A 21411-nucleotide genomic window follows, 5' to 3' on the forward strand; every position below is an offset into this window, starting at 1 on the left:
TAAAGAGAGCCCACATTAACGGACCGTACTACATACAAACAATTACTCACAAACAGACATGGGGGAACAGAGGGTTAAATAATGAACAAGTCATTTGGGAATTGAAACCAGGTGTGTCAGACAAAGACAAAACAAATGGAAAGTGAAAAGTGGATCGCGATGGCTAGAAGGCTGGTGACGTCGAACGCCGCCCGAACAAGGAGAGGGACCGACTTCGGCGGAAGTCGTAGTAACACACACTTTCTTCCAACACATTCCAGACTTTCCTCGAGACCTTAAACGGATTTCCCAAGTAGCATTGATCCGAAATACTCACTCCGACTAAAAATGAGTCTAGTGGTTTCCTGTTTTCCGCCACAGCTTTGCTTCTCTTGTTTCCCTTTTTATTCGCCACTGTAACCCACGTATTCTCACTTTCTGTACTATTAAGCTTCAAATCAAATCCAATTCTATTTGTCACATGCACCGAATACAACAGGTGTAGACTTTACAGTGAATTGCTTACTTACAAGCCCTTAACCAACAATGCAGTTTAAAAAAGTGTTAAAAAAATAGATAAGTAAAAATACAAATTAAAAATAATTAAAGAGCAGCAGTAAAATAACAGTAGCGAGGCTATATACAGGCGAGACCTGTACAGAGTCAATGTGCGGGGCACAGGTTAGTCGAGGTAAATTCAGTAATATGTACATGTAGGTAGAGTTAAAGTGACTATGTATAGATAATAACCAGATAGTAGCAGCAGTGTAAAAGAGGGGGTGGGGGGGACAATGCAAATAGTCTGGGTAGACATTTGATTAGCTGTTCAGGAGTCTTATGGCTTGGGGGTAGAAGCTGTTAAAAACCTTTACGTCCTAGACATGACACTCAGGTACCGCTTGCCGTGTGGTAGCAGAGAGAACAGTCTATGACAAGGGTGGCTGGAGTCTTTGATCATTTTTAGGGCCTTCTGACACCACCTAGTATAGAGGTCCTGGATAGCAGGAAGCTTTGCTCCAGTGATGTACTGGGCCATACGCACTACACTTTTGCCATACCAGGCAGTGATGCAACCGGTCGAGGATACTCTCGATGGTGCAGCTGTAGAACTTTTTGAGGATCTGAGGACACATGCCAAATCTTTTCAGACTCTCTAGCAGTTTCAAACAAAACCTCAGTTTCAACCATCTTCTACCTGAGGCAGCACTGTCTTCTGACGTTACCCCATTAAAGTTGACATTTAAAATGGTTACGGTTAGGGTTACGTTCAGGGTTTAGGGCATGAACGTCCCAGGGATCCCAGATAGCACTAACAGTCATGATTCCCATGACTGTCGTAAAGTACCACCCTCTTTCAGCTGCAATGGCATTTGCTGCGACAGTACTTTCCGGCAGCGGTGAAACCGAGGAGAAAGCAACGATAGGCGTCGGAAGTAAAACAGAAATTGTTTCTGAAACCCTCGGAATTGCACAATTATCGCATAAGGGAAGTGAGCTTCGTTTATAAACCCTTTCATCTTGTAGATTAAACTTTATTTAGCGTTTTTTTAAAACGTGTATCGCCCCCTTGATGAAGTGGGATGGCTGCAGTGCCGATTGGGCCTAGCAGCGCATTGCCAGCATCCCCGGCTGAAATTATTCCCTTCCCCGGGGATGGGAGTTTCGAACCTGGGCAAGGGGAGCAGTCTGGCTGCGGTCGGGAGGGCTCTGTAGCCTCTGGGGCAAGACAGGAGCAGCAGGTCAGCGAGGACAAACGGTCAAGTAAGAAAAAACTGAAAAACATGCTATCCCATGCTAACCCGGCTGCGCTACACCTCAAAACGCAAGCCCTGCAAGAACAGAAAATTAACGGCTTGGTCTGTCCTTCGGAAAATCGACCCAAAAATCTGAGAACGTCCACGGAGTACTGTGACAACAGCAGTTTTGGAGACGACCCGAACGACAAAAACAATAGCGACCATTGCTGCCAACATGAGGACCACAGTCCGTGTTCGAAAGGCAGCCACCCTCACTTGAACAACAATAGCATGAACGGTATGCTGACTATCATAAGAACTGAGGCTATCCAAAGCCACCCTGTAACGGGAGACGGCCCCTGTGGTAACGTTAGGAAAGGGGAATGCGACCCCACGGAAGCCCCTCGTCCACCGAGCCAGCAGTCCCCAGACTGCGAAGGCCCCGGTGAGCCCCGGGCTGGAGTAGAGAGTGAACCCGACGCCCCAAACCAGCCGCCGGTGTCAGAATTAGCGAGGCTGGATCTTAACTGTTCGCCTTGCCGAGGAGAGGAAGAGAGCCAGGGGATTCATTATGTCCGATACGAATCCGAGTTACAGATGCCAGGAATCATGAGGTTGATTACCAAGGACTTATCTGAGCCCTATTCCATTTATACCTATAGGTACTTCATCCACAACTGGCCGCAGCTCTGCTTTCTGGTGAGTATGACATAGTAATTGATTGGATTTTTACAGCACTTTTGTAGCAACTGAGGTACTCAAAGCGCTTTATGTAGTAAGGTGGAAACTCATCTCATCCACCACCAACGTGCAGCAACCACCTGGGTAATGCACTGTGACCGCTTTTGTGTGTGAACGCTCACCATACATCAGCTATCAGGTGGAGAGGTGATAAATTGCAATTAGGAATGCGGCCAGGTTGGGAATTTAAACATGACACAGGGTTTAAGAGCCCTACTCTTAAGATAAGTGCCATGGGAATTCTTATTACCACAGAGAGTCACGACACCTGTTTAACGTCCCATCAGAAAGACCGCACCCTTTGCAGGGCAATGTCCCCTTCACTGCCCGGTGGGCATTGGGATCTCCTTAGACCAGAGGGAAGAGTGCCCCATGCTGGCCCTCCAACACCACTTCCAGCAGCATCTTGTCTCCCATCCAGGGACCAACCCTGCTTAGCTTCAGAGGCAAGCCAGCAGTGGTATGCAGGGTGGTATGCTGCTGACATGACATTATTTATAGCCCTCAAACTCAACTCTGGACCACTGCATTTTTTCCATTGTTCCCTTCTAATCAGGCACTGATTTAGACCTGCGACACCAGGTGTGTGCAAATCATGATCAGGTTGAATAGAAAACCAGCAGGCTCCGGACCTCGTAGGGTAAGAGTTGAATTCACCTGATCTATAGTAAAACACCTTCATGACTTGACTTAGGTGTGATTGGGCAACATTAGCTAAATAAACAGACCAGTAGTGTCCCATAGCACAGTTCTGATGTAGGCCTATTGTTACTGCGTCTGCTTCTATTGTGTTATTATCCTGTCAGTCTGTAATCTAATCCTACTCATTCGACATTCCTAAAGTTCCAGGTAAGTTGTAGGCTTCTCTTTAGGTGGATCCAGACAAGTGTCATATAGGCTAACTGAGAAGAGTAGCCCTTCCACCCTCTTTCCTCCTTGTTGTTTTTATCTGTTATCTGACAGTGAAACTTGAGTTTGTTTTTAGGTTGGACTAAAAGGGCCGGTGGGTTAGGCCTAGGGTTGGTTCGGGTGTGACTTCTAGTGTAAACGTGCACTATATTTAATCACCTCAAGGTGTGTCACACAGCTACAGTTGAACATGATGTGGCATGTATGCACACACACACACACACAAATCCCATTTGACAGCCTTGGGACTCCTTATAAATAGTGTTGGAGCCTCCGATGCTTTCTGACTGTGAAACTGGTTTCATGTCTCTTTCAAGTCATTCACTTTTTCTCGTCTTGTTTAATGTGTTTTAATTTGGTGTTTTGAGGTGAACTCTTGGCTAATTCGAAAGCATTTTAGGTCGACAAATTCAGAAATGTGTTCTTGATCTGTCTCCCTCTCCATAGAGGAATTAGCCATTGTCATCATTGTGACCATGCTCGTTTATATTCAGCATGATTTCTCAGTCTACTGCCGTCAGTGAACTCTAGGAAGGAGGAAGTGCCATGTGCCCTCTAATCAAACCTAGAGGTCAGGGTAGATGTGTTCTGGATGCTTATAGGCCAGAAGCATAGGTTTTGTTGGGTCAAAAGAAGCTTTAAAAACTTTAGGTTAGACACAGCACAAACATGTTTGTTAATTTCCAGGCCATGGTGGAGCAGGAGTGCGTGGGGGGCATTGTGTGCAAGCTGGACATGCACAAGAAGATGTTTCGTCGTGGCTACATCGCCATGCTGGCTGTGGACTCCAAACACCGGAGGAAAAGCATTGGTGAGAACAGGCGCACTCTTTGTCGTTTTCACATGATGACCTATCACATCTTAACAGTCAACTTCGCAATAATACATTTTTACATTTTTAAATTTTTTCTCAGTGCTTTACCAATTCAATTTTCTCTCTGCAAACTTCTACATGTGCATTCCCACTGAAGTAATTGTCTGTTTTTTCAGGTACTAACCTAGTGAAGAAGGCCATCTATGCCATGGTAGAGGGGGACTGTGATGAGGTAAGAAGATTGGTACCGGCTGTCTGACGGTGATGTGCCAAGGGCCCTGTTGTCCATCTGGGTCCTTCACTCAGTTAGTGGCCCTGACTGCATTGGTACTGATGGATTAAAGGCACAAACTTGGATTCAAACCACCACAAAGTGGTCACCTGCCACTTTTTTCGTGAACAGCTGAGGGATGGGGGAGTTTATTGAAGCTTATTAGGCATTTATAAGTTCTTCTTCAATAATCATTGACTATAGCTATGCATTCATTTTAAAGTCCAAAAATGTATTTAGAAATACTAGATTACCCATTTAACCTGATATTGTATATCCAGACCAGATGGGACGCAAGTATAGAAAAAAAAAATGCTCAACAGCTCTAGTGAATACAATGTATAGAATAAAAAAATAACTTGTGCATCTTATAAAATTCTGACCAGCTCTATTTCCTTCTCTCTCCTCTCTCTCTCAGGTGGTTCTTGAGACTGAGATCACTAACAAGTCAGCTCTGAAGCTGTATGAGAACCTGGGTTTTGTCCGAGACAAGCGGCTCTTCAGATATTATCTGAATGGTGTGGACGCGCTGAGGCTCAAACTCTGGCTCCGCTAGAGAGAGGAGGATGACAGGTGCTGCCCTCTTACTGAACCAACTCCACAGTCTCAGTCACACACATGCACCCTTATGCACATGCACACATATTCACATACATATGCATACACATAGGCACACACACACTACCCGCATCAGACATACACCCCTCCTTTTTTGATCCTCGACATCTTGGATAATGGCTCTTTGGTCAAGGCTGCACTGAAAGGACAGACAGAAATCCCACCAAATGTTTTTATGAAGAGACCCCTGCTGCCTTAGCTGTATGACCCTGTGAGAGGGGGAGGGATGTGTAATGTGGTCTGGTGACCTTTAGCCTCTAAACTTTGACCCCCCCCCCAACGGAGCAGTGTGTGAGGCATGAGGTCAAGTCAGTACCCACAAACCCCCGGAGGGCAACTCATCACGTTGAGTCATCCACCAGAATGCAGGCAAGAAGAAGTGGAGAAAAAAAAGAATAAACGGAGGGTGAAAATAAGGAAGTGGGGGGGGCAGACTCAAGAAATATTTGTCAAGGTTTTTTTGCGTTTCTTTTTTAATCTCATGAGTCAACAGGGGGTTGGAAAAGCTATAGTGTGTGTGTTTGTTTTGCCTTGTGGATTTGGAAAAGTGAGTGTTCAGGCTATTTCTTGTATGCACGTGTAAGGGATGTGGTTGGTGTGACTGTTTGTGAAGTTGTGTAGTGCTTGATGGGAATCCTGAGTTATGCGTGTTGGTGTGCGTTTCTCCCCCCGTCTGTGTTTTTGTTGCCCCCTACGGTGTGAGATGATCACGCCGATTGCTTTGCTCGCTGTTCAGTTTTCACCCCCAGACAAAGAGCTGGAGCCTGTAAAGATATGCATGCATTCATTTTAACAAAAGTGGCGGGATGAGTGTGTGTTGATTAACACTGAGCGTTGCCCAGTTCCAAACAGAACCATAGTCCTAACTCCTAGGCACGTGTAGATCTGAAAGGACTGGACTGGTGTAAGCAGTATGGTGCCAATTCCTCCTGGCCTATCAGAGGGCAAGGTGGGGCTATAACCATTTTAATCATTCCTATTCAATAATTTTAGACATATATGAAGTGCTTAGTGGAGGAGGGGCTATTTTGAGATTGGGCCTTTTTGCAGATCAAAGCAAATTTTCACCAAATGCACTTCCAGCCACTGGAACACTGTTGAATAACCTTTAGAAGGAGAGTTCAGTTTTAATTCAAAATAGTTCTTGAGAAAGGAGTCATTGTAGGTGTGGGAGGGGAAACTATTCCATTATTGCAGTTTGTTCATTCAGATTCCTCCTAACTTGTAGACTCTCGTTCCCAAGTACCACTCTGTCTTTCAATTTATCTTCGTCACAGTTGTCTGTCTGAATGAACCCCATCCACAGCACTCGAGTCCTGCTTCAGCATGGCAAAGTGTCAGGCTGGAATAGTAATATTAAAAATGCTGGACCCCTGTTGGCTTCGCTGTGTGTTTTGAGTATGCTCATCTTTGGTTCACCTCTGGTAAAAGAGGGCAGAAGTATTGTTATCAGTTTTCCTATCAGCAATTTGCTTTCTGAGTTTGTTTAGATTCCTTACTATACGCTCTTACACTCGCTCACTTTCCGTTTGTGTCCGAGCCTTTTGTGCACTTCCCAGGGACCCTACTCTGATGCAGATCACTCCCCAGTAACATTTTAGATCTCCACTGTCCTTCTGGGAATGACTTAACGCACCAGGTGATTTCTATCCACTCGAATTATGGCGAAGAAAATATGCATTTGTGGCTGCTTTAAAAAATTTGAAAAAAATAAATCTATATACATAGTTTTTTTCTTCCCAGAGTAAATGAACAGAGGTCAGATGCACTTTGCTTGGCTATTGCTGCAGTGAGCGTGTGTGTGTGTGTGTGTGTGTGTGAAAGGTACGCGTGTTTTGACAGATTGGTATGGAATCGGTTCTGTTCAGACTCCCACTTCGCCCATTCCCATTTAAGTCCTCTACAGTATAGTGAAGACATGGATCCCGGGAGCTATAGTACTAAGCAGCAGTAAGAACTGAAGAGCTGAATCATGTCCTAGCAGAGACACTACTGTTCTGTACCGCTGAGCCGTGATTGCTGTCACAAAGGCCAAGAGGGAGCAGCTATCTAGTATCTACCCATGATGTGTTCTATGGTATACATTGACATACACAAGTCATTTTGGGCCAGGTTTACTCAGTGTTTGCATCTGCTATTTTACATCTGGTATAAAAACATGCCAATAGTTAGGAACTGTTACCTGAGGTCTTTGTCGGAATAGGCCGGTCTGCTATTCAACTGGCTACGATTGCAGAATGGGAGGTAGGAGCGGATGTAAACCGACGGACTAACCACCCACACATCAGCTTGTGTGTGTTAACAAATACGGATCAGATTATTTTTTTTTCATTTTTCATTGCAGATTTATATACGAGTGTTGGTTCTCTATTGATTTGACATTTGAGAGCAACTTTTTGTGAATTGTGTTTTTTGAGGGATTGATTGAGTGGGTTTTCTGTTTATTTTTCTCTGCTCATTTATTTAGACCGATCCAGCGGTGTATATTGAACAGCGATGATGTTATTAGAGATCCAGAAGCACAGATGGGGAGGTTAACCGTTCCCGAGCCAAACTGCTTCGAACTGTTCCCATGGCACTCTGTTCCATTCACTGGGAAGACTTCCATTTGGCTCCCTGTGTAGAATCTGGACTCTTTCTGACATTACTCTAATCCTGTTTTATTCTAGAGGTGTGAGGCTCTCTCCTGTCCTATTTTCAAATGAAATGGGTCTTTTTAATTTGGTCCGACCCTCGCTCCTCATTCTCATGGAATGGGTCTTTTATTTCCCCCCTACTTTTTTAACATTGTTAACCCCTGGCAGTGCCAGTAGGAATCGTGAGCATTCTAGCATTCCATGATAGACCAGACCGCTCCACTTTGACCATCAACACCAGAGGTCTGTTCAGGAGGGTGCCCTTTTTACAGAAAGCTCATATATAAATGTTTTGTCTAGAATCAATCTGATTCTCGGTCTTGTAGAATTGGGAATTGTGTCGGCTCTATTCACTACATTTCTAGCTGCAATGTTCTGAATGTTGCACCTCATTGAATGAACTCCAGTTGAAGGGCTTCCTCAGCAGTCTGTCATTGGTCATTTCTATAGTCCTTCATATATCTATTTAATGTATATCTAAGGCTCTGGTCTGTTTCGACAAAGGAGTGGTCTAAAGAAGAAACGGCCGCTTCCAGACTAGCTGATAACTTCCCATCCCTTATGGCTTCATATGAAATCAAGTTGATTTCACAAAGGGCCCTTAACCTGTCCTGGAGGACCAGCGTCCCACCGGTTGCCAAGCTACCCTTCATCCCAGAGCCCACCCACTCCTCTCCCATCTCATTGGATGAGAGTTGTCACGTTTTTTTTTTATTGGATGTTCCACTCTGTTTATATCCGCAGCAACTGGCCTGTTTATAAGATAGGCCACGTAGGACTGGAGTTGAGCTGCTCCTCTTGCTAGAATTTCCCTTTAGGCACACCCATCTAGGATCAGCTTACCCTTTCCAAATCCTAACCTTCACCATTTAGGGACGGGGGATGCAAACTGACCTTAGCTCAGTGGGTATATTCTAGGCACCCCCACACACTGTGCCCCCGCAGGACCAGCTAAAGGGGGGCAACATTTGTTGTTTTGGGGTGACCAGCCCTGGCCCCCTCCGATCTGTAAGATGTGCTAAGGGAAGTTTTTTTTGCATTTGAGTTCTGTTCCGTCTTCCCCGGTCACCTCTTTTTTTTATTTCTGAAAGTGTCCGACGATATCTTTTTATTTAATGTGGAAAAAGAAAACAGAAATAAATTATTAGATTTTTTTAATGCTGTAAGGTGGATTGTCATGGTTGACTTTTGGTTCTCTGGTGGTTCTCTTTCTTCCGTAGCATGCAAACAGAACATTTGAAACGTTGTAAAACAATGCAATGTTTCATGTATCATTTCATGAGGCATTTTTGTCTTCCAACTGAATTTTCAGCGTTAGTGTTTAGCAATAGAAACAAAATAAGGAGCCCTTCCCAAACAGAGCTTTATTTGGTAAATACTTCACATTTGATATCTATAGAAAGAAAGACAAATGTTGACATAATTTTACAGAACCCATATGATACAGTATTATTGCATATTCACAGGCTTATCTCAAGCAACCTACCAGGAGACGGTCACACAAAATGACACATTTCACAGACTTGAAATGAGTGCCCTACTATAAATAACAATGCAAGATTACTTAAATACATTGAATTTGATTTTTGAAAACACCTTTGTGATATTTAGTGCTTAAAGGCAGACAGTTTAGATCAACCACAGAACTAAATAAAGAGATGAATTTAGATCCCAGTGGCATCAACGCTGTAGCAGAAAGCGTAAGGGGGGCTGATAGGCTCAGCATCCTCGAGTTTTGGCTTTCACCTGACTTTTTTTTACCATCATGAATCTTGTTCTTGAGGCAGCTTTACAGAGTAGTCACTAGCTGGCACAGCCACAAAGTCCTAAAATCTGATATTTTAACCTAACTTTAACCACACTGCTAACCCTAATGCCTAACCTTAAATCTAAAGCTACATTTTGTTTTCATACATTTTTACAATGGCCAATTTTGACTTTGAAGCTGGCCCAACTAGCGGAAATGGCTCCGTTCCACCTCAAGGGCAAGATTCATGACAAACGTCAACCTGCTGTCCTTTCAGGTACCAGTGCAAATTAAGAACATTCTATTGCTACACTGTTTGGAGAAACAGTACAGTACAGGACAGAAGCGGAGTGAAAAAGACAAGTGGTCTCCCTCTACAAATCTGTCAGCGTGTCTGTAATGACTCCAAATGGCTTGGGCTTTCTGGAGAGTAATGGACTATTAAATGGGAAATGATATAGAGATGATTAATTAAGTATTAGCCTTGTATATACGGTTATGAAAAAGGTTGCTTGCCATGCACTGGAGGAAAAACCTAACGTTGTCAGGAGGAGCAACAAGAGGAAAAATATCAGGATACTGTACACACACACAGTAGATACACAGAGCTGGATCCTGCTGCATGCTTTCAAAGTAGGATGATGACATGCCTTTGGCCTTCAACAATCGACAAGGTTGAATCCAAGAACCGCTGTCAGTATTTTCAATACATATTTACTTAATGCAACTGATGCCGAGAGCTTATGCTTTTTCTTCTTCCAGTGTCTATGATGTGCTATGAACAATATAGTATGTGGCAATATTACTCCAGTAAGTGGATCTCTATAGTCTGAAGTGACATCCTTCCTAAAATGGCTTCCTAAAATGTAGGAAAGGAGAGGAAGCCACTTTAGACTATTGAAATGTAACCCTGCTAAGCTTTATAAACTGAGAGCCTATTGTATGCGATGTAGGTGTCCCTTCTAGCGTTTTAATTAGAGCCAGTCATTTAAAAAAAGGGGGAAAAATGTGGCATCAACACACTGACATCCCTTTATGCAGTGTGTGTTTGAAAGGATCTCAAACTGGTTTGTGATCAACACATTGTGGATCATACAAGAATGTCAATAGCCTGGAGTCTCTTAAAATGTTCTATAATTTTCCCTCTGTGCACCTGTAACTACGTAGGTGTGCAAACATTCTACCATGTTTTACATTTCAAAAACCCACCCGTCTGTCAGTAGTACACCAACTTCTCCCATTGTCTCATAGCCAGGCAGCCCATAGTGATTGGCGATGTGGTAGTCATGGAGATGTGATGCACAGGGTTGTGGGAGGGATCAGAACTCGTCCTCGGAGCTGTCAGCCAATAGCATGGCTTGGTCCTGCCCGTTGCTGCTTGGCTCCCTGGGTTGCTGGAGATGAAACGGACAGATGGCAAAACCCAAAAGTCAGGACATTCATTGCATGGAGGTAAAGGTTATATACAGCTCAATAAGTCCATAGTCTCTTCCTCTCCATCTCCTTTCCTCATCTGCACTGATGTGAAAGAAACTCCAATCAGTGCAGATGAAAGTGAGGAGATGAGGTAAGGAAGCCACTTTAGACTGTTAATGCCAATTTCTGCCGTAAGCTGATTTGTGGATCCTTATTTAATAGTGTAGCGCTAGTGTATTCTTATTAACCTCGGTGTGTCTGACCTTCCTCCTGCGCTGGTGTTTGAAGCTGTTCCTCTTACGATGGATCATCCTGATGCTGTAGAGGGCCCCAACGATAAGCAGGGCCCCTGCGATGCCAATGCCCACCGGGGCCAACATCCCAGACACATACCCTGCCTGGAGGGAGAGGGAACATGGTTGGGGCATGGGTGAAAGAGGGGCCACACACACAGGAGAGACAGACTAGACAAAGAGTAGTGTCCTAGAGACAAACTCTTTCAGTAGATGTTTTACATGTTTTTTTGACTAAACTAAATAGCCAAACGGCCTGAAGGACTACACTTTCTAGCCTTTATTTTATAGTGGAGGACAGTATGGTTCCATCAGGGGAATTTAGCTGAATGCGGTGCAACTGCATATGAGTCAAGGTTGCTACGTCCACGTCAGAGGAACATAGCAGGGGTGAAATTTACTGTACTGTAGGTGCAACTCCATACGATATGATATGTGGCTCTGTTCATGCCAGAGGAATTGAGCAGGAATTAATGAGCACATGATTATTGCGTTTTGGTTTTCATGTGTTGCACTTGCATTCAGAGGCATCTATGAATCACATGAGGAGGCATAGTATTGATGTCAAATAGAAGAACCAAGGACACGGATGGTTCCTGATGTTGTGAAATTCTCTCTGGTGTTTACAGAACAACTAGTGCTCTGAGATTAGGATATCAGGATTCAAGGAAGTTGTGAGATTAGGATATCAGAACCTGTTTAGACAAAGCACTTGTAACAGTTGAGCAAAGGATTGCAATATATGGGAAAATGAATGGCTTCATTATTGCTGTTATGAGTGAATGATGCATGGAATGCTAAGGCATAAATGTATGAAGCAGACTATTCTTATTTTCAGTGTACAGTATGTACTATAGTGCTGTACTTGTCTATAAATGTTATGTATTATGTCATTTTGTGTGGACCCCAGGAAGAGTAGCTGCTCCTTTAGCATTAGCTAATAGTGATCCTAATTTAAAAAAATACCATTAGGGGGCAGTCTTACCTTTTCTCTGATCAGTTCCACCCATCTACGCACTGAAAAAGAGAAAGAGTGGCTTTGAAGAACATTGAATCCACACAAGGGATTTTTACACACCATTTCAATTATACTTACACAATGGATTTGTACCCACTATTTAAATTACACTTCTTTCCTAATTGAAAATTTTTACCTCATATTTGATCGACCACAAAGAGCCAAAGTCAGTTTTACATGTGTATGAATGCATGTGTGTGATTTTTGAGTATCCTCTCACTCAGGCCCTGGTTGCGCTGCACCCAGACAGGGGGTGGGGGGATGAGGCTGTAGGGAGGTCGGGTGGGGGCTGGGATGGGGGTCTCATTCAGGTCCTCTTCACTGTCCTCTTCCTCTGACTCCTCCGTGTTCTCATCCTCATCCTCCTCTGGCTCCTCTACAGGAAGGAAGGAAAACAACCAATGCAACTTCCTGTAAATTTGAACTTTCATCCTTACACTGTGAAAACAATGTGTACATTTGTGTATTAGTATGTATTATGTGTGTGTATTATTGTGACTCCTACCTTCAGACTCCAGTTCCTCCAGACCTGATTTGGCTGCAGGCAGTTTGGTTGTCTTGGTGACCATTGTCAAGATAATCTGCTGGGAGGTGGTGCTTATAGGATTGGTTTCGGATGTTGGCGGGGTTTCCTCTAGGTTCTGTATGGTCTCACCGCCATCTAAATATAACCATCACAGCGGGATCATTATAGTAGATATAGTGAAGTCTAACATCAACACCTATCCTTTTTGTAAAAATAAAAAATGTAAAAGAAGAGACGTGATCATGTCTCAATGTAATGAAATTGTGAAATTATTTTTATATTCAAATACAATCTATTTTTGGGCTTAATTGTGGTCAATTTGCTGTGTAAAATTATTATTTTCTGGCCATTCACTCTAACAAAAATTGTCCCGCGGCTGAATCTAGTTGCCTACCCCTGCTTTAGACACTATTCTAGAAACTTCTAGATCTGAACAGATCGGGTGACTGTAAGCAATATGGTGAAAAGATGAAGCGGACGAATGGAAGTGTGTGGAAGAATGAAGTCTCACCTGTGTCAGACTGGTGTACTAGCTGTTCTGCCTCTGAAGGCGGCGGGTCTATGGGTGAACCAGAGGGGCTGATGGGATCGGAGATCTCGGCCCCGGATGTCTGCCATGGCGACGTCCAATCTGGTAGCACTGGGGACGGAACACGGGATGGCCCTGTGTCATCTGTATCCACAGTGACCGTCTGGTCGAGATCCGCCTCTGACAGCAGCATCCCCGTGGTAACCATGGCGACAGACGTCCGTGAGTTGTCAGGCGAGAGAGTGGCCGCTGCTACCCCCGCCCCTTCGGGTGTGACATCAAAGGGCTCGAAGATGAGAGGGAGGTCCTCCGAGGACATCGTGCCCTCTGTGGCCGCGTCCTGCAAGGGAGGGGCACTGGCATCCATGGCTGTTAGTAAAATACACATACACCAAAAGATGTTGGGTCAGGACTCACTGATTGTCCATAGGCAATTATTACTGGTTTAGTGACTGCAAGAGATCAGCTTGTGGCTAGAAACATTGTGGAATGTGTAATGGTGATAGTAGATCAGTTTCAGGCCCACAACACTGATTCCAGTTCTCAGCTACATTCTAACTGCTCTGACAAATGAAATACAAATGCATAAATCACATATCATATCCATGGATGGAATCCACCATATGGTGTTCAAGTATCCATGATCAGTGCAGCTTTCTGGGACAGGTTATTCTTACACAGTAACTTTTGATTTACTCACCTACTTTTCTATGGAGCTGATGAAGGTTCAATCTAAATGTTTCTTTCTGCATCTCTTTCCGGCATGCCCAGTGCATTCGGATTGTATTCAGACCCTATGACTTTTTCCACATTCTGTTACGTTAGCCTTGTTCTAAAATGTATTTATTTTTCAGAAAAAAAAAAAAATCACACACACAATACCCCATAATGACAAAGCAAAAGCTGCTTAAACTAATCACATTTACATAAGTATTCAGATCCTATACTCAGTACTTTGTTGAGGTACCTTTGGCAGGGATGACAGCCTCAAGTTTTCTTGGGTGTGACGCTACAAGCTTGGCACACCCTGTATTTGGTGTTTCTCCCAGATCCTCTCATGCTCCGTCAGGTTGGATGGGGAGCGTCGCTGCACAGCTATTTTCAGGTCTCTAGAGATGTTAGATCGTGTTCAAGTCCGAGCTCTGGCTGGGCCACTCAAGACTTGTCCCGAAGCCACTCCTGCGTTGTCTTGGCTGTTTGCTTAGGGTCGTTGTCCTGTTGGAAGGTGAACCTTCGTCCAAGTCTGAGGTCCTGAGCGCTCTGGAGCAGGTTTTCACCAAGGATCTCTTTGTACTTTGCCCTGTTTATCTTTCCCTCGATCCGGACTAGTCTTCCAGTCCCTGCCGCTGAAAAACATCCCCATATCATGCTTCACCATAAGGATGGTGCCAGGTTTCCTCCAGACGCAACGCTTAGCATTCAGGCCAAAGAGTTCAATCTTGGTTTCATCAGACCAGAGAATCTTGTTTCTCATGGTCTGAGAGTCCTTTAGGTGCCTTTTGGCAAACTCCACACTTGCTGTCATGTGCCTTAACTAAGGAGTGTCTTCCGTCTGGCCTCATCTACTTTAAAGGCCTGATTGATGGCGTGCTGCAGAGATGGTTGTCCTTCTGGAACTTCTCCCATCTCCATAGAGGAATTCTGGAGCTCTGTCAGAGTGACCATCGGGTTCTTGGTTACCTCCCTGACCAAGGCCCTTCTCCTTGGCCGGGCAGCCAGCTCTGGGAAGAATCTTGGTGGTTCTAAACTTCTTCCATTTTAGAGTGATGGATGTCATTGTGTTCTTGGGGACCTTCAATACTGCAGAAATGTTTTCGTACTCTTACCCAGATCTGTGCCTTGACACAATCCTGTCTCGGAGCCTTATGGACAATTCCTTCGACCTCATGTCTTGGTTTTTGCTCTGACATGCACTGTCAACTGTGGGACCTTATATAGACAGGTGTGTGCCTTTCCAAATCATGTCTAATCAATTGAATTGACCACAGGTGGACTCCAATCAAGTTGTAGAAACATCTCAAGGATGATCAATGGAAATTGGATGCACCTGAGCTCAATTTCGAGTCTCATAGCAAAGGGTCTGAATACTTATGAAAATAAGATACATTTGCAAACATTTCTTAAAACCTGTTTTCGCTTTGTCATTGTGGGGTATTGTGTATAGATTTTTTTTTAAATCCATTCTAGAATAAGGCTGTAACGTAACAAAATGTGGAAAGGGGGAGGGGTCTGAAATATTTCCAAATGCACTGTACATATTGGCTCAGGCAGACTCCTCTAATCCACTAGTCTACTGCATCACACAGTAATAACCTGCCTGGCTGACCCTGCCTAGGTATTTACTGTTCCGCTCAGAGGGAAGGAGGGATGGAGAGAGAGAGAGAAAGGGATAGAGCAAGAGGGTGAGAGAGGAGCACAAAGAGGGAAGGAATTTATATGGATGTTGTGTGAGGAAGAGAGAGAGAGATGGAGGCTGAGTGAATCCCCCAGAGACTTGCATTACAGTCCCTGTCACTGCTGTCTGCTGGCAGTCATGTGGGTTTATTTCCACAGTCAGAAATAGAAAATAATTAGACTGCTTCCCTGGGTCCCTGCCTGCTATGGTTCAAAGTGAAGCGTGGAAAACCAAGGGGACGCCTCCCGTGTCACTCTGATCATCAAAGGAGATCTCTGCTGCTAGACGTGTCACTTTCATTTCCCCTTCTCTTTTGAATGAAACCTCATGAAACCTGGCGAAACGCAAAGAGGCAGAAAAATATGGTTCTCTGCCACTGAACCCATGTAATGGATTTCTATGGTGTGACACAATAACAGCCAGAGCAGCACCTTACCTTGTTGTGAGGCAGAGCAAGTCTGTTTGTGTTGGAATGTGCAAAAACTCAACAGAGAATATCAAGTGCAACTGTAGAGTAGATTAACTCCAGGTGGCCCCCAGTGGCTCTTTAAAATATCCAGTATGTACTAATTGGAACATAGCATACTGCATACTCACCCTCATTTCGCTGCAGTGGTTCAGTCCAGAGGCTGTCAGGGTCATCCTGTCTGGAGGATCCTGTCAGGGCCGGTCCAAGGTCGGCCAGGGAGGGGTTTGAGAGAGCAGGCACTGTCTCTCCATCTTGGTGCCACGGAGTGGCAGGGCCGGTGGCCTCTAGACCACTAGGGGGCAGCAATGAAGCTTCTCCTCTGGATCCCCATACTGACGGAGGGATGGAGGTCAAAGGTGAGTGTTTAAGGATGCTTTGGGGAGATAAGGAGCTTGGTCTGGTCGTCTCTGTCTCCTGGCCCAGAAGAGGAGCTCCGACGTCGGTCAAGCTCTGTCTGACTTCCCCCTCCTCTCCTCCATGGAGGTCTGGTCTCTCTTCTAGGATGAGGTCTCTCCTCTCCCCAGCTGGGTGCGTCCCTGACTGGCTGTCTGGCTCTGGGATTCTGGCTGCTGCGGAGGCATCATGTAAAGCAGCTCTAGATGTATTCACAGCCTCTGTCATCCCGTGCTTCTCTCCTATGGAAGCTAACATTGCCCCAGTGGTGGTAATAGGTACATTCTCCATGGTTTTCTCTTCGGGCCCTACTCTCATCTCTTTGTCTGTGTAGAGTTCTGGAGCTTCTGCAGGCTGTCTGTGAGTCTCCTTCCCCTCAAACAAGCTCTCAGAGGCAGCCCCCGTCTTAGCCTCCCTCCCCTGGCTCTCAGCCCCAGCCACTCCTCGTCCATGACTGTCCCTGTTTCCTACCTGCGTCACTGGCTCTATCCCCCCTAGTTCGCTTCCGTCCACATCTGGGCCAGTGCCTCCCCCTGCTCCTACATTCTCTGATAGGTCAGTCCAGCTGCCAGTCCTGTGTTCTGCCATCCCATATGACAGTCTGCCAGGATCAGAGGGTCCAGATTGAACACTTGTTGATATGACACTGACGGGTGTTGCTGGTGTTAAACAGGGCTCTCCCTCCATTGGCTCTCCAGCTTGTCCATCACAGCCACTGTCCTGTGTGGAGGGTGCGTAGTCGTGGAGGGGCGGGACTGGGGTGCTGTAGACGCAGAGACAAACCCCTGCCAGAAGGAGGTGATGGAGGGTCACAGAGAAGAGCATCTCTCCCATCTCTCACCACAAAGTAAACATGGAGAAGGAGACAGGGGTCGCAGTGGCTAGAAGGGAGGGGTCAGGCGACAGGGGCAGGTCACACCCAAATGGTATGGAGATTCAGCTTAGGAAAGAGAAGGGGTGAAAAACAAAGGGATATATTCAGCTCCTGATAAATGCAATGACTTAGAACTGCTGTGAATATGTGGCACAGTGGCGCAGCGCTATAAGGCACTGCATCTCACTGCTAGAGGCGTCACTACAGACCCTGGTTCGATTTCAGGCTGTATCACAACCGGCCGTGATTGGGAGTCCCATAGGGTGGCACACAATTGGCTCAGCATCGTCCGGGTTTGGCCGGGGTAGTCCGTCATTGAAAATAAGAATTTGTTCTTAACTTACTTGCCTAGTTAAATAAAGGTTCAATTAAACTGGAGCATGTAGATATTGAAGCCAGATAAGGTGTTCGAATTACGACTGTGAGGCACACTGCACTTATAGGAATAGAGAATTTGTTTGAGAATTTCACCACTCATTTATTGCTGAAGCCTAACCTAAGGTAATTGAGGCTGAGAATTATATGAGCTTTTCTGTCAGCCTTTCCTTTGATGCTGCAGACTGGCAGTTTCTTAAACAGCTTTGTGGAACATTTGGACTATCTCTCTACCCCTTGCTGTTTTCTATCCCTCTCTCTGGCTATTGTGCTTCTAGTCCATTCCTTTCCCCACACACACACACACACACACACACACTCAGTACAGCCTGACACAGCAAACCCTTGCACTTTTAAAATGACTATTAATAGCAGGTTTTCTCTCCAGAACTACTCAGTCTTGTTCAGTTGGACTCTGTCGAATACAGCAGGTTAATATGTTTAGATAGATAGGCCTAACCCTCACATAACAGTTTCAGTGAGTGCATTTTCATATCAAATGTACCATACAAATAGATACTGTTTGTTTATCGCTCTGGTGCTATTTTCACAAGTATGTGGTGAATATTCAATACTCTTATGTTCAAAACTCCGAAGTAGTAACACTCAAAACTGTTTACTGTGCATTCATTTTGTTAGGAGACATCATTCACCACATAACCATTGATTCAAAATATGTTTACTTTGAAATACCATGATCACCAACACACAGCATAATGATATCTTCAGTTGCTTTAACAACCAGTTAATCCAATAGCAGAAAATGCAAGATATATTTTTCAAATGTAATATGCTACAGTACTGTACAGTTAGATTAAGTAATAGTCAAATGTATTTTTGTCTTGATGAATCCAATCCTGATGTAACAGTATAGCTTCCGTCCCTCTCCTCACCCCTACCTGGGCTCGAACCAGGGACCCTCTGCACACATCTACAACAGCCATTTCGCTAGCCATTTTACATCGGTTACACTGACATAGATCTGGATTGATGTCATTGCATGCATTACATTACATTTACATTTAAGTCATTTAGCAGACGCTCTTATCCAGAGCGACTTACAAATTGGTGCGTTCACCTTAAGACATCCAGTGGAACAGCCACTTTACAATAGTGCATCTAAATCTTTTAAGGGGGGGGGGGGGTGAGAAGGATTAATTTATCCTATCCTAGGTATTCCTGAAAGAGGTGGGGTTTCAGGTGTCTCCGGAAGGTGGTGATTGACTCCGCTGTCCTGGCATCGTGAGGGAGTTTGTTCCACCATTGGGGGGCCAGAGCAGCGAACAGTTTTGACTGGGCTGCGCGGGAACTGTACTTCCTCAGTGGTAGGGAGGCGAGCAGGCCAGAGGTGGATGAACGCAGTGCCCTTGTTTGGGTGTAGGGCCTGATCAGAGCCTGGAGGTACTGAGGTGCCGTTCCCCTCACAGCTCCGTAGGCAAGCACCATGGTCTTGTAGCGGATGCGAGCTTCAACTGGAAGCCAGTGGAGAGAGCGGAGGAGCGGGGTGACGTGAGAGAACTTGGGAAGGTTGAACACCAGACGGGCTGCGGCATGCCTCATCCATGACCTGAAGTAGGGTGGTAAAACTCATGGGGCAATCATGGCAATCATTCATCTTACATTTACATTTACATTTAAGTCATTTAGCAGACGCTCATTGTATTTTACCGTATTGTATTGCACTTACAGTGTCTTCAGAAAGAAAATCCAAGCAGCGTTGCAGTTCTTGACACAAACAGGTGCGCCTGGCACCTACTACCATACCCCGTTCAAAGGCACTTAAGTCTTGCCCATTCACCCTCTGAATGGCACACATACACAATCCATGTCTCTATTGTCTCACGGCTTAAACATCTTTTTTTAACCTGTCTCCTCTCCTTCATCTACACTGATTGAAGTGGATTTAACAAGTGACATTAATAACGGTACATAGCTCTCACCTGGATTCACCTGGTCAGTCTAAGTAATGGAATTGCAGGTGTTCCTAATGTACATTTTCATTATGAAGTTCTCAAAATCTGTTGTAGACAAACCAGTTCAAAATATATAGGTTTAGCAAATGGTTAAGTGATCATCAATTTAGTAACATGTATTTTAACAAATGAGAAGACAATCATATGAAAAGTAATGTGAGTATTGCATTTTGAAAAGCAATTGCTTTATATGACCATGTGTTACAATGTTTAACATGTGCTTAGAGGTTTAAACAACTATCTTTTTGGTTACATGTTTTGAGTGTGCAAAGGGTGGCTACTTTAAAAAAATATCAAATACATTTTGGTTACTACATGTGTAATTTCATAGTTTTGATGTCTTCACTATTATTCTACGTTGTAGAAAATAGTAAAAAATAAAGAAAAACCCTTGAATGAGTAGGGGTGTCCATATTTTTGACTGGTACCATACTTGGGAAAATTGCACCAAAGCCTTTGGGGGGGGGGGGGGGGGGGGGAACTGTAATACCATTATAATAACAGAAAGAACATGTTCAAATGTGAAGTAATGAAGAGAATAGGACACCGCACTAAAACGTTTTAAATGGTACCATACATTTTTCTAGATTGTAGTTCCCATTGGGTTGCCTGGAAAACACCCTGCTTACCTCAGCCTCCCTGTATTGCTGCGTGTGTCAGACAGGTATCTCACAGACATCAACATCAAATCCTGACACACACACACACACACACAAACAGACACACACCTAACTCTTACCAAACACCACCGACCCCCTGCTGTGTTGCGCACAAAGCTGTCCATCGCTAATCAATGGTAATTAATGCACTCAACAAGAGTCAAGCGAGCAGCCTGCTGCTTGACACCCAGAATACATGTTATGATCCAATTATGAGGATTTTAATAGACCTCCGGTAAACAAACATCATCATCCTGATCCACGCCACTGCGGCGCAGGCACAATCAGCTTTAGCTTACACATCCCATGCGGAGATTTTAGTAGTCTTCTCGTGCATTCAAATCCACGTATACATATGTACGTTTGAGACTATGCAACATAGGCTACAGTAGCGAGAGTGCTTCTCATCCTATCAACTGTTCTAGCAATAATGCAGATCATTTTTATATTTCAAATAAATCAATGAATAAAAATATGTTAGGTAAGATGAAAAGTCTAAGGACAGGTTAGGATGCACGTAGTATAATAATGCATGGTCCTTACCTGCCAGAGTCAAAGAAGGGAATGATGTTTACCTCATTGCAAAGGGCGGTATGCCCCCTTACCCAGGCTTTCCTTTAAACAAAGGGTTGTATATTACAACAGCTTCAATATCATATCAATAAACTGCCAATATCGATCCGGAAGCAAGCTGAAGGAATAGCCTAGTCTTTATTATTGTACTGATCAGCATCAACCAATGTATGCTTCGGAGTGCGTGTGCATGCGCGCGACTGTGGTGCTGAACTGGCAGTGTCTCAATCTTGATCTGTGATTGAGTGCGTGGAGAGATATGATTTATGAAGAACGTTCAGTAATATTTCACGTTTAGTGCGTTGAATATCAGGTAATTGTTTTAGTGGTGGATTTTTTTTCTCTCCAAATTCTATTTGTAGAACCTCAAATGTAGTTTTTGTTCGAGGTGGTGCTAAATGGACAGCTCTTTGGAACCTGTGTTGTGCGTCTCTTAGAACGTTAATACATTCAGAAATGTGATAAAT

The 21411-nt window shown here is 44.4% G+C and overlaps 2 protein-coding genes across 2 annotated transcripts; one reads left to right on the forward strand and one right to left on the reverse strand.

Moving 5' to 3' along the window:
- The first annotated feature begins 1350 nt into the window (after positions 1-1350).
- Positions 1351-8870, forward strand: LOC115107980 (N-alpha-acetyltransferase 30-like). Its single transcript, XM_029631813.2, has 4 exons — positions 1351-2414; positions 4053-4176; positions 4356-4411; positions 4869-8870. The coding sequence occupies exons 1-4, from the start codon at positions 1560-1562 to the stop codon at positions 5004-5006; spliced, it is 1173 nt and encodes a 390-aa protein (XP_029487673.1). The 5' UTR covers positions 1351-1559; the 3' UTR covers positions 5007-8870.
- Positions 8871-9053: 183 nt separating this feature from the next.
- On the reverse strand, positions 9054-21130 carry LOC115107978 (armadillo-like helical domain-containing protein 4). The gene is made up of 8 exons (XM_029631810.2): positions 20915-21130; positions 16226-17430; positions 13216-13602; positions 12684-12839; positions 12399-12554; positions 12146-12177; positions 11116-11265; positions 9054-10845 (listed from the first exon to the last, which is right to left on the reverse strand). The coding sequence occupies exons 2-8, from the start codon at positions 17322-17324 to the stop codon at positions 10771-10773; spliced, it is 2055 nt and encodes a 684-aa protein (XP_029487670.1). The 5' UTR covers positions 17325-17430; positions 20915-21130; the 3' UTR covers positions 9054-10770.
- Between the last annotated feature and the right edge of the window lie 281 nt (positions 21131-21411).

The sequence above is a fragment of the Oncorhynchus nerka genome, linkage group LG24 (assembly GCF_034236695.1).
Source record: "Oncorhynchus nerka isolate Pitt River linkage group LG24, Oner_Uvic_2.0, whole genome shotgun sequence".
NCBI lineage: Eukaryota > Metazoa > Chordata > Actinopteri > Salmoniformes > Salmonidae > Oncorhynchus > Oncorhynchus nerka.

Bases quoted from the DNA above. Each gene is read 5' to 3' on its own strand.
- LOC115107978 (XM_029631810.2), bottom strand. From the start codon at position 17,324: ATGGGAGAGATGCTCTTCTCTGTGACCCTCCATCACCTCCTTCTGGCA. The intron at 13,603-16,225 runs GTGAGTATGCAG...TTTTACTAACAG, and splicing joins ACCACTGCAGCGAAATGAGG to CCATGGATGCCAGTGCCCCT. The intron at 11,266-12,145 runs GTAAGACTGCCC...CTCTCCCTCCAG, and splicing joins TGGAACTGATCAGAGAAAAG to GCAGGGTATGTGTCTGGGAT.
- LOC115107980 (XM_029631813.2), top strand. From the start codon at position 1,560: ATGGCTGCAGTGCCGATTGGGCCTAGCAGCGCATTGCCAGCATCCCCG. The intron at 2,415-4,052 runs GTGAGTATGACA...GTTAATTTCCAG, and splicing joins GGCCGCAGCTCTGCTTTCTG to GCCATGGTGGAGCAGGAGTG. The intron at 4,177-4,355 runs GTGAGAACAGGC...CTGTTTTTTCAG, and splicing joins ACACCGGAGGAAAAGCATTG to GTACTAACCTAGTGAAGAAG.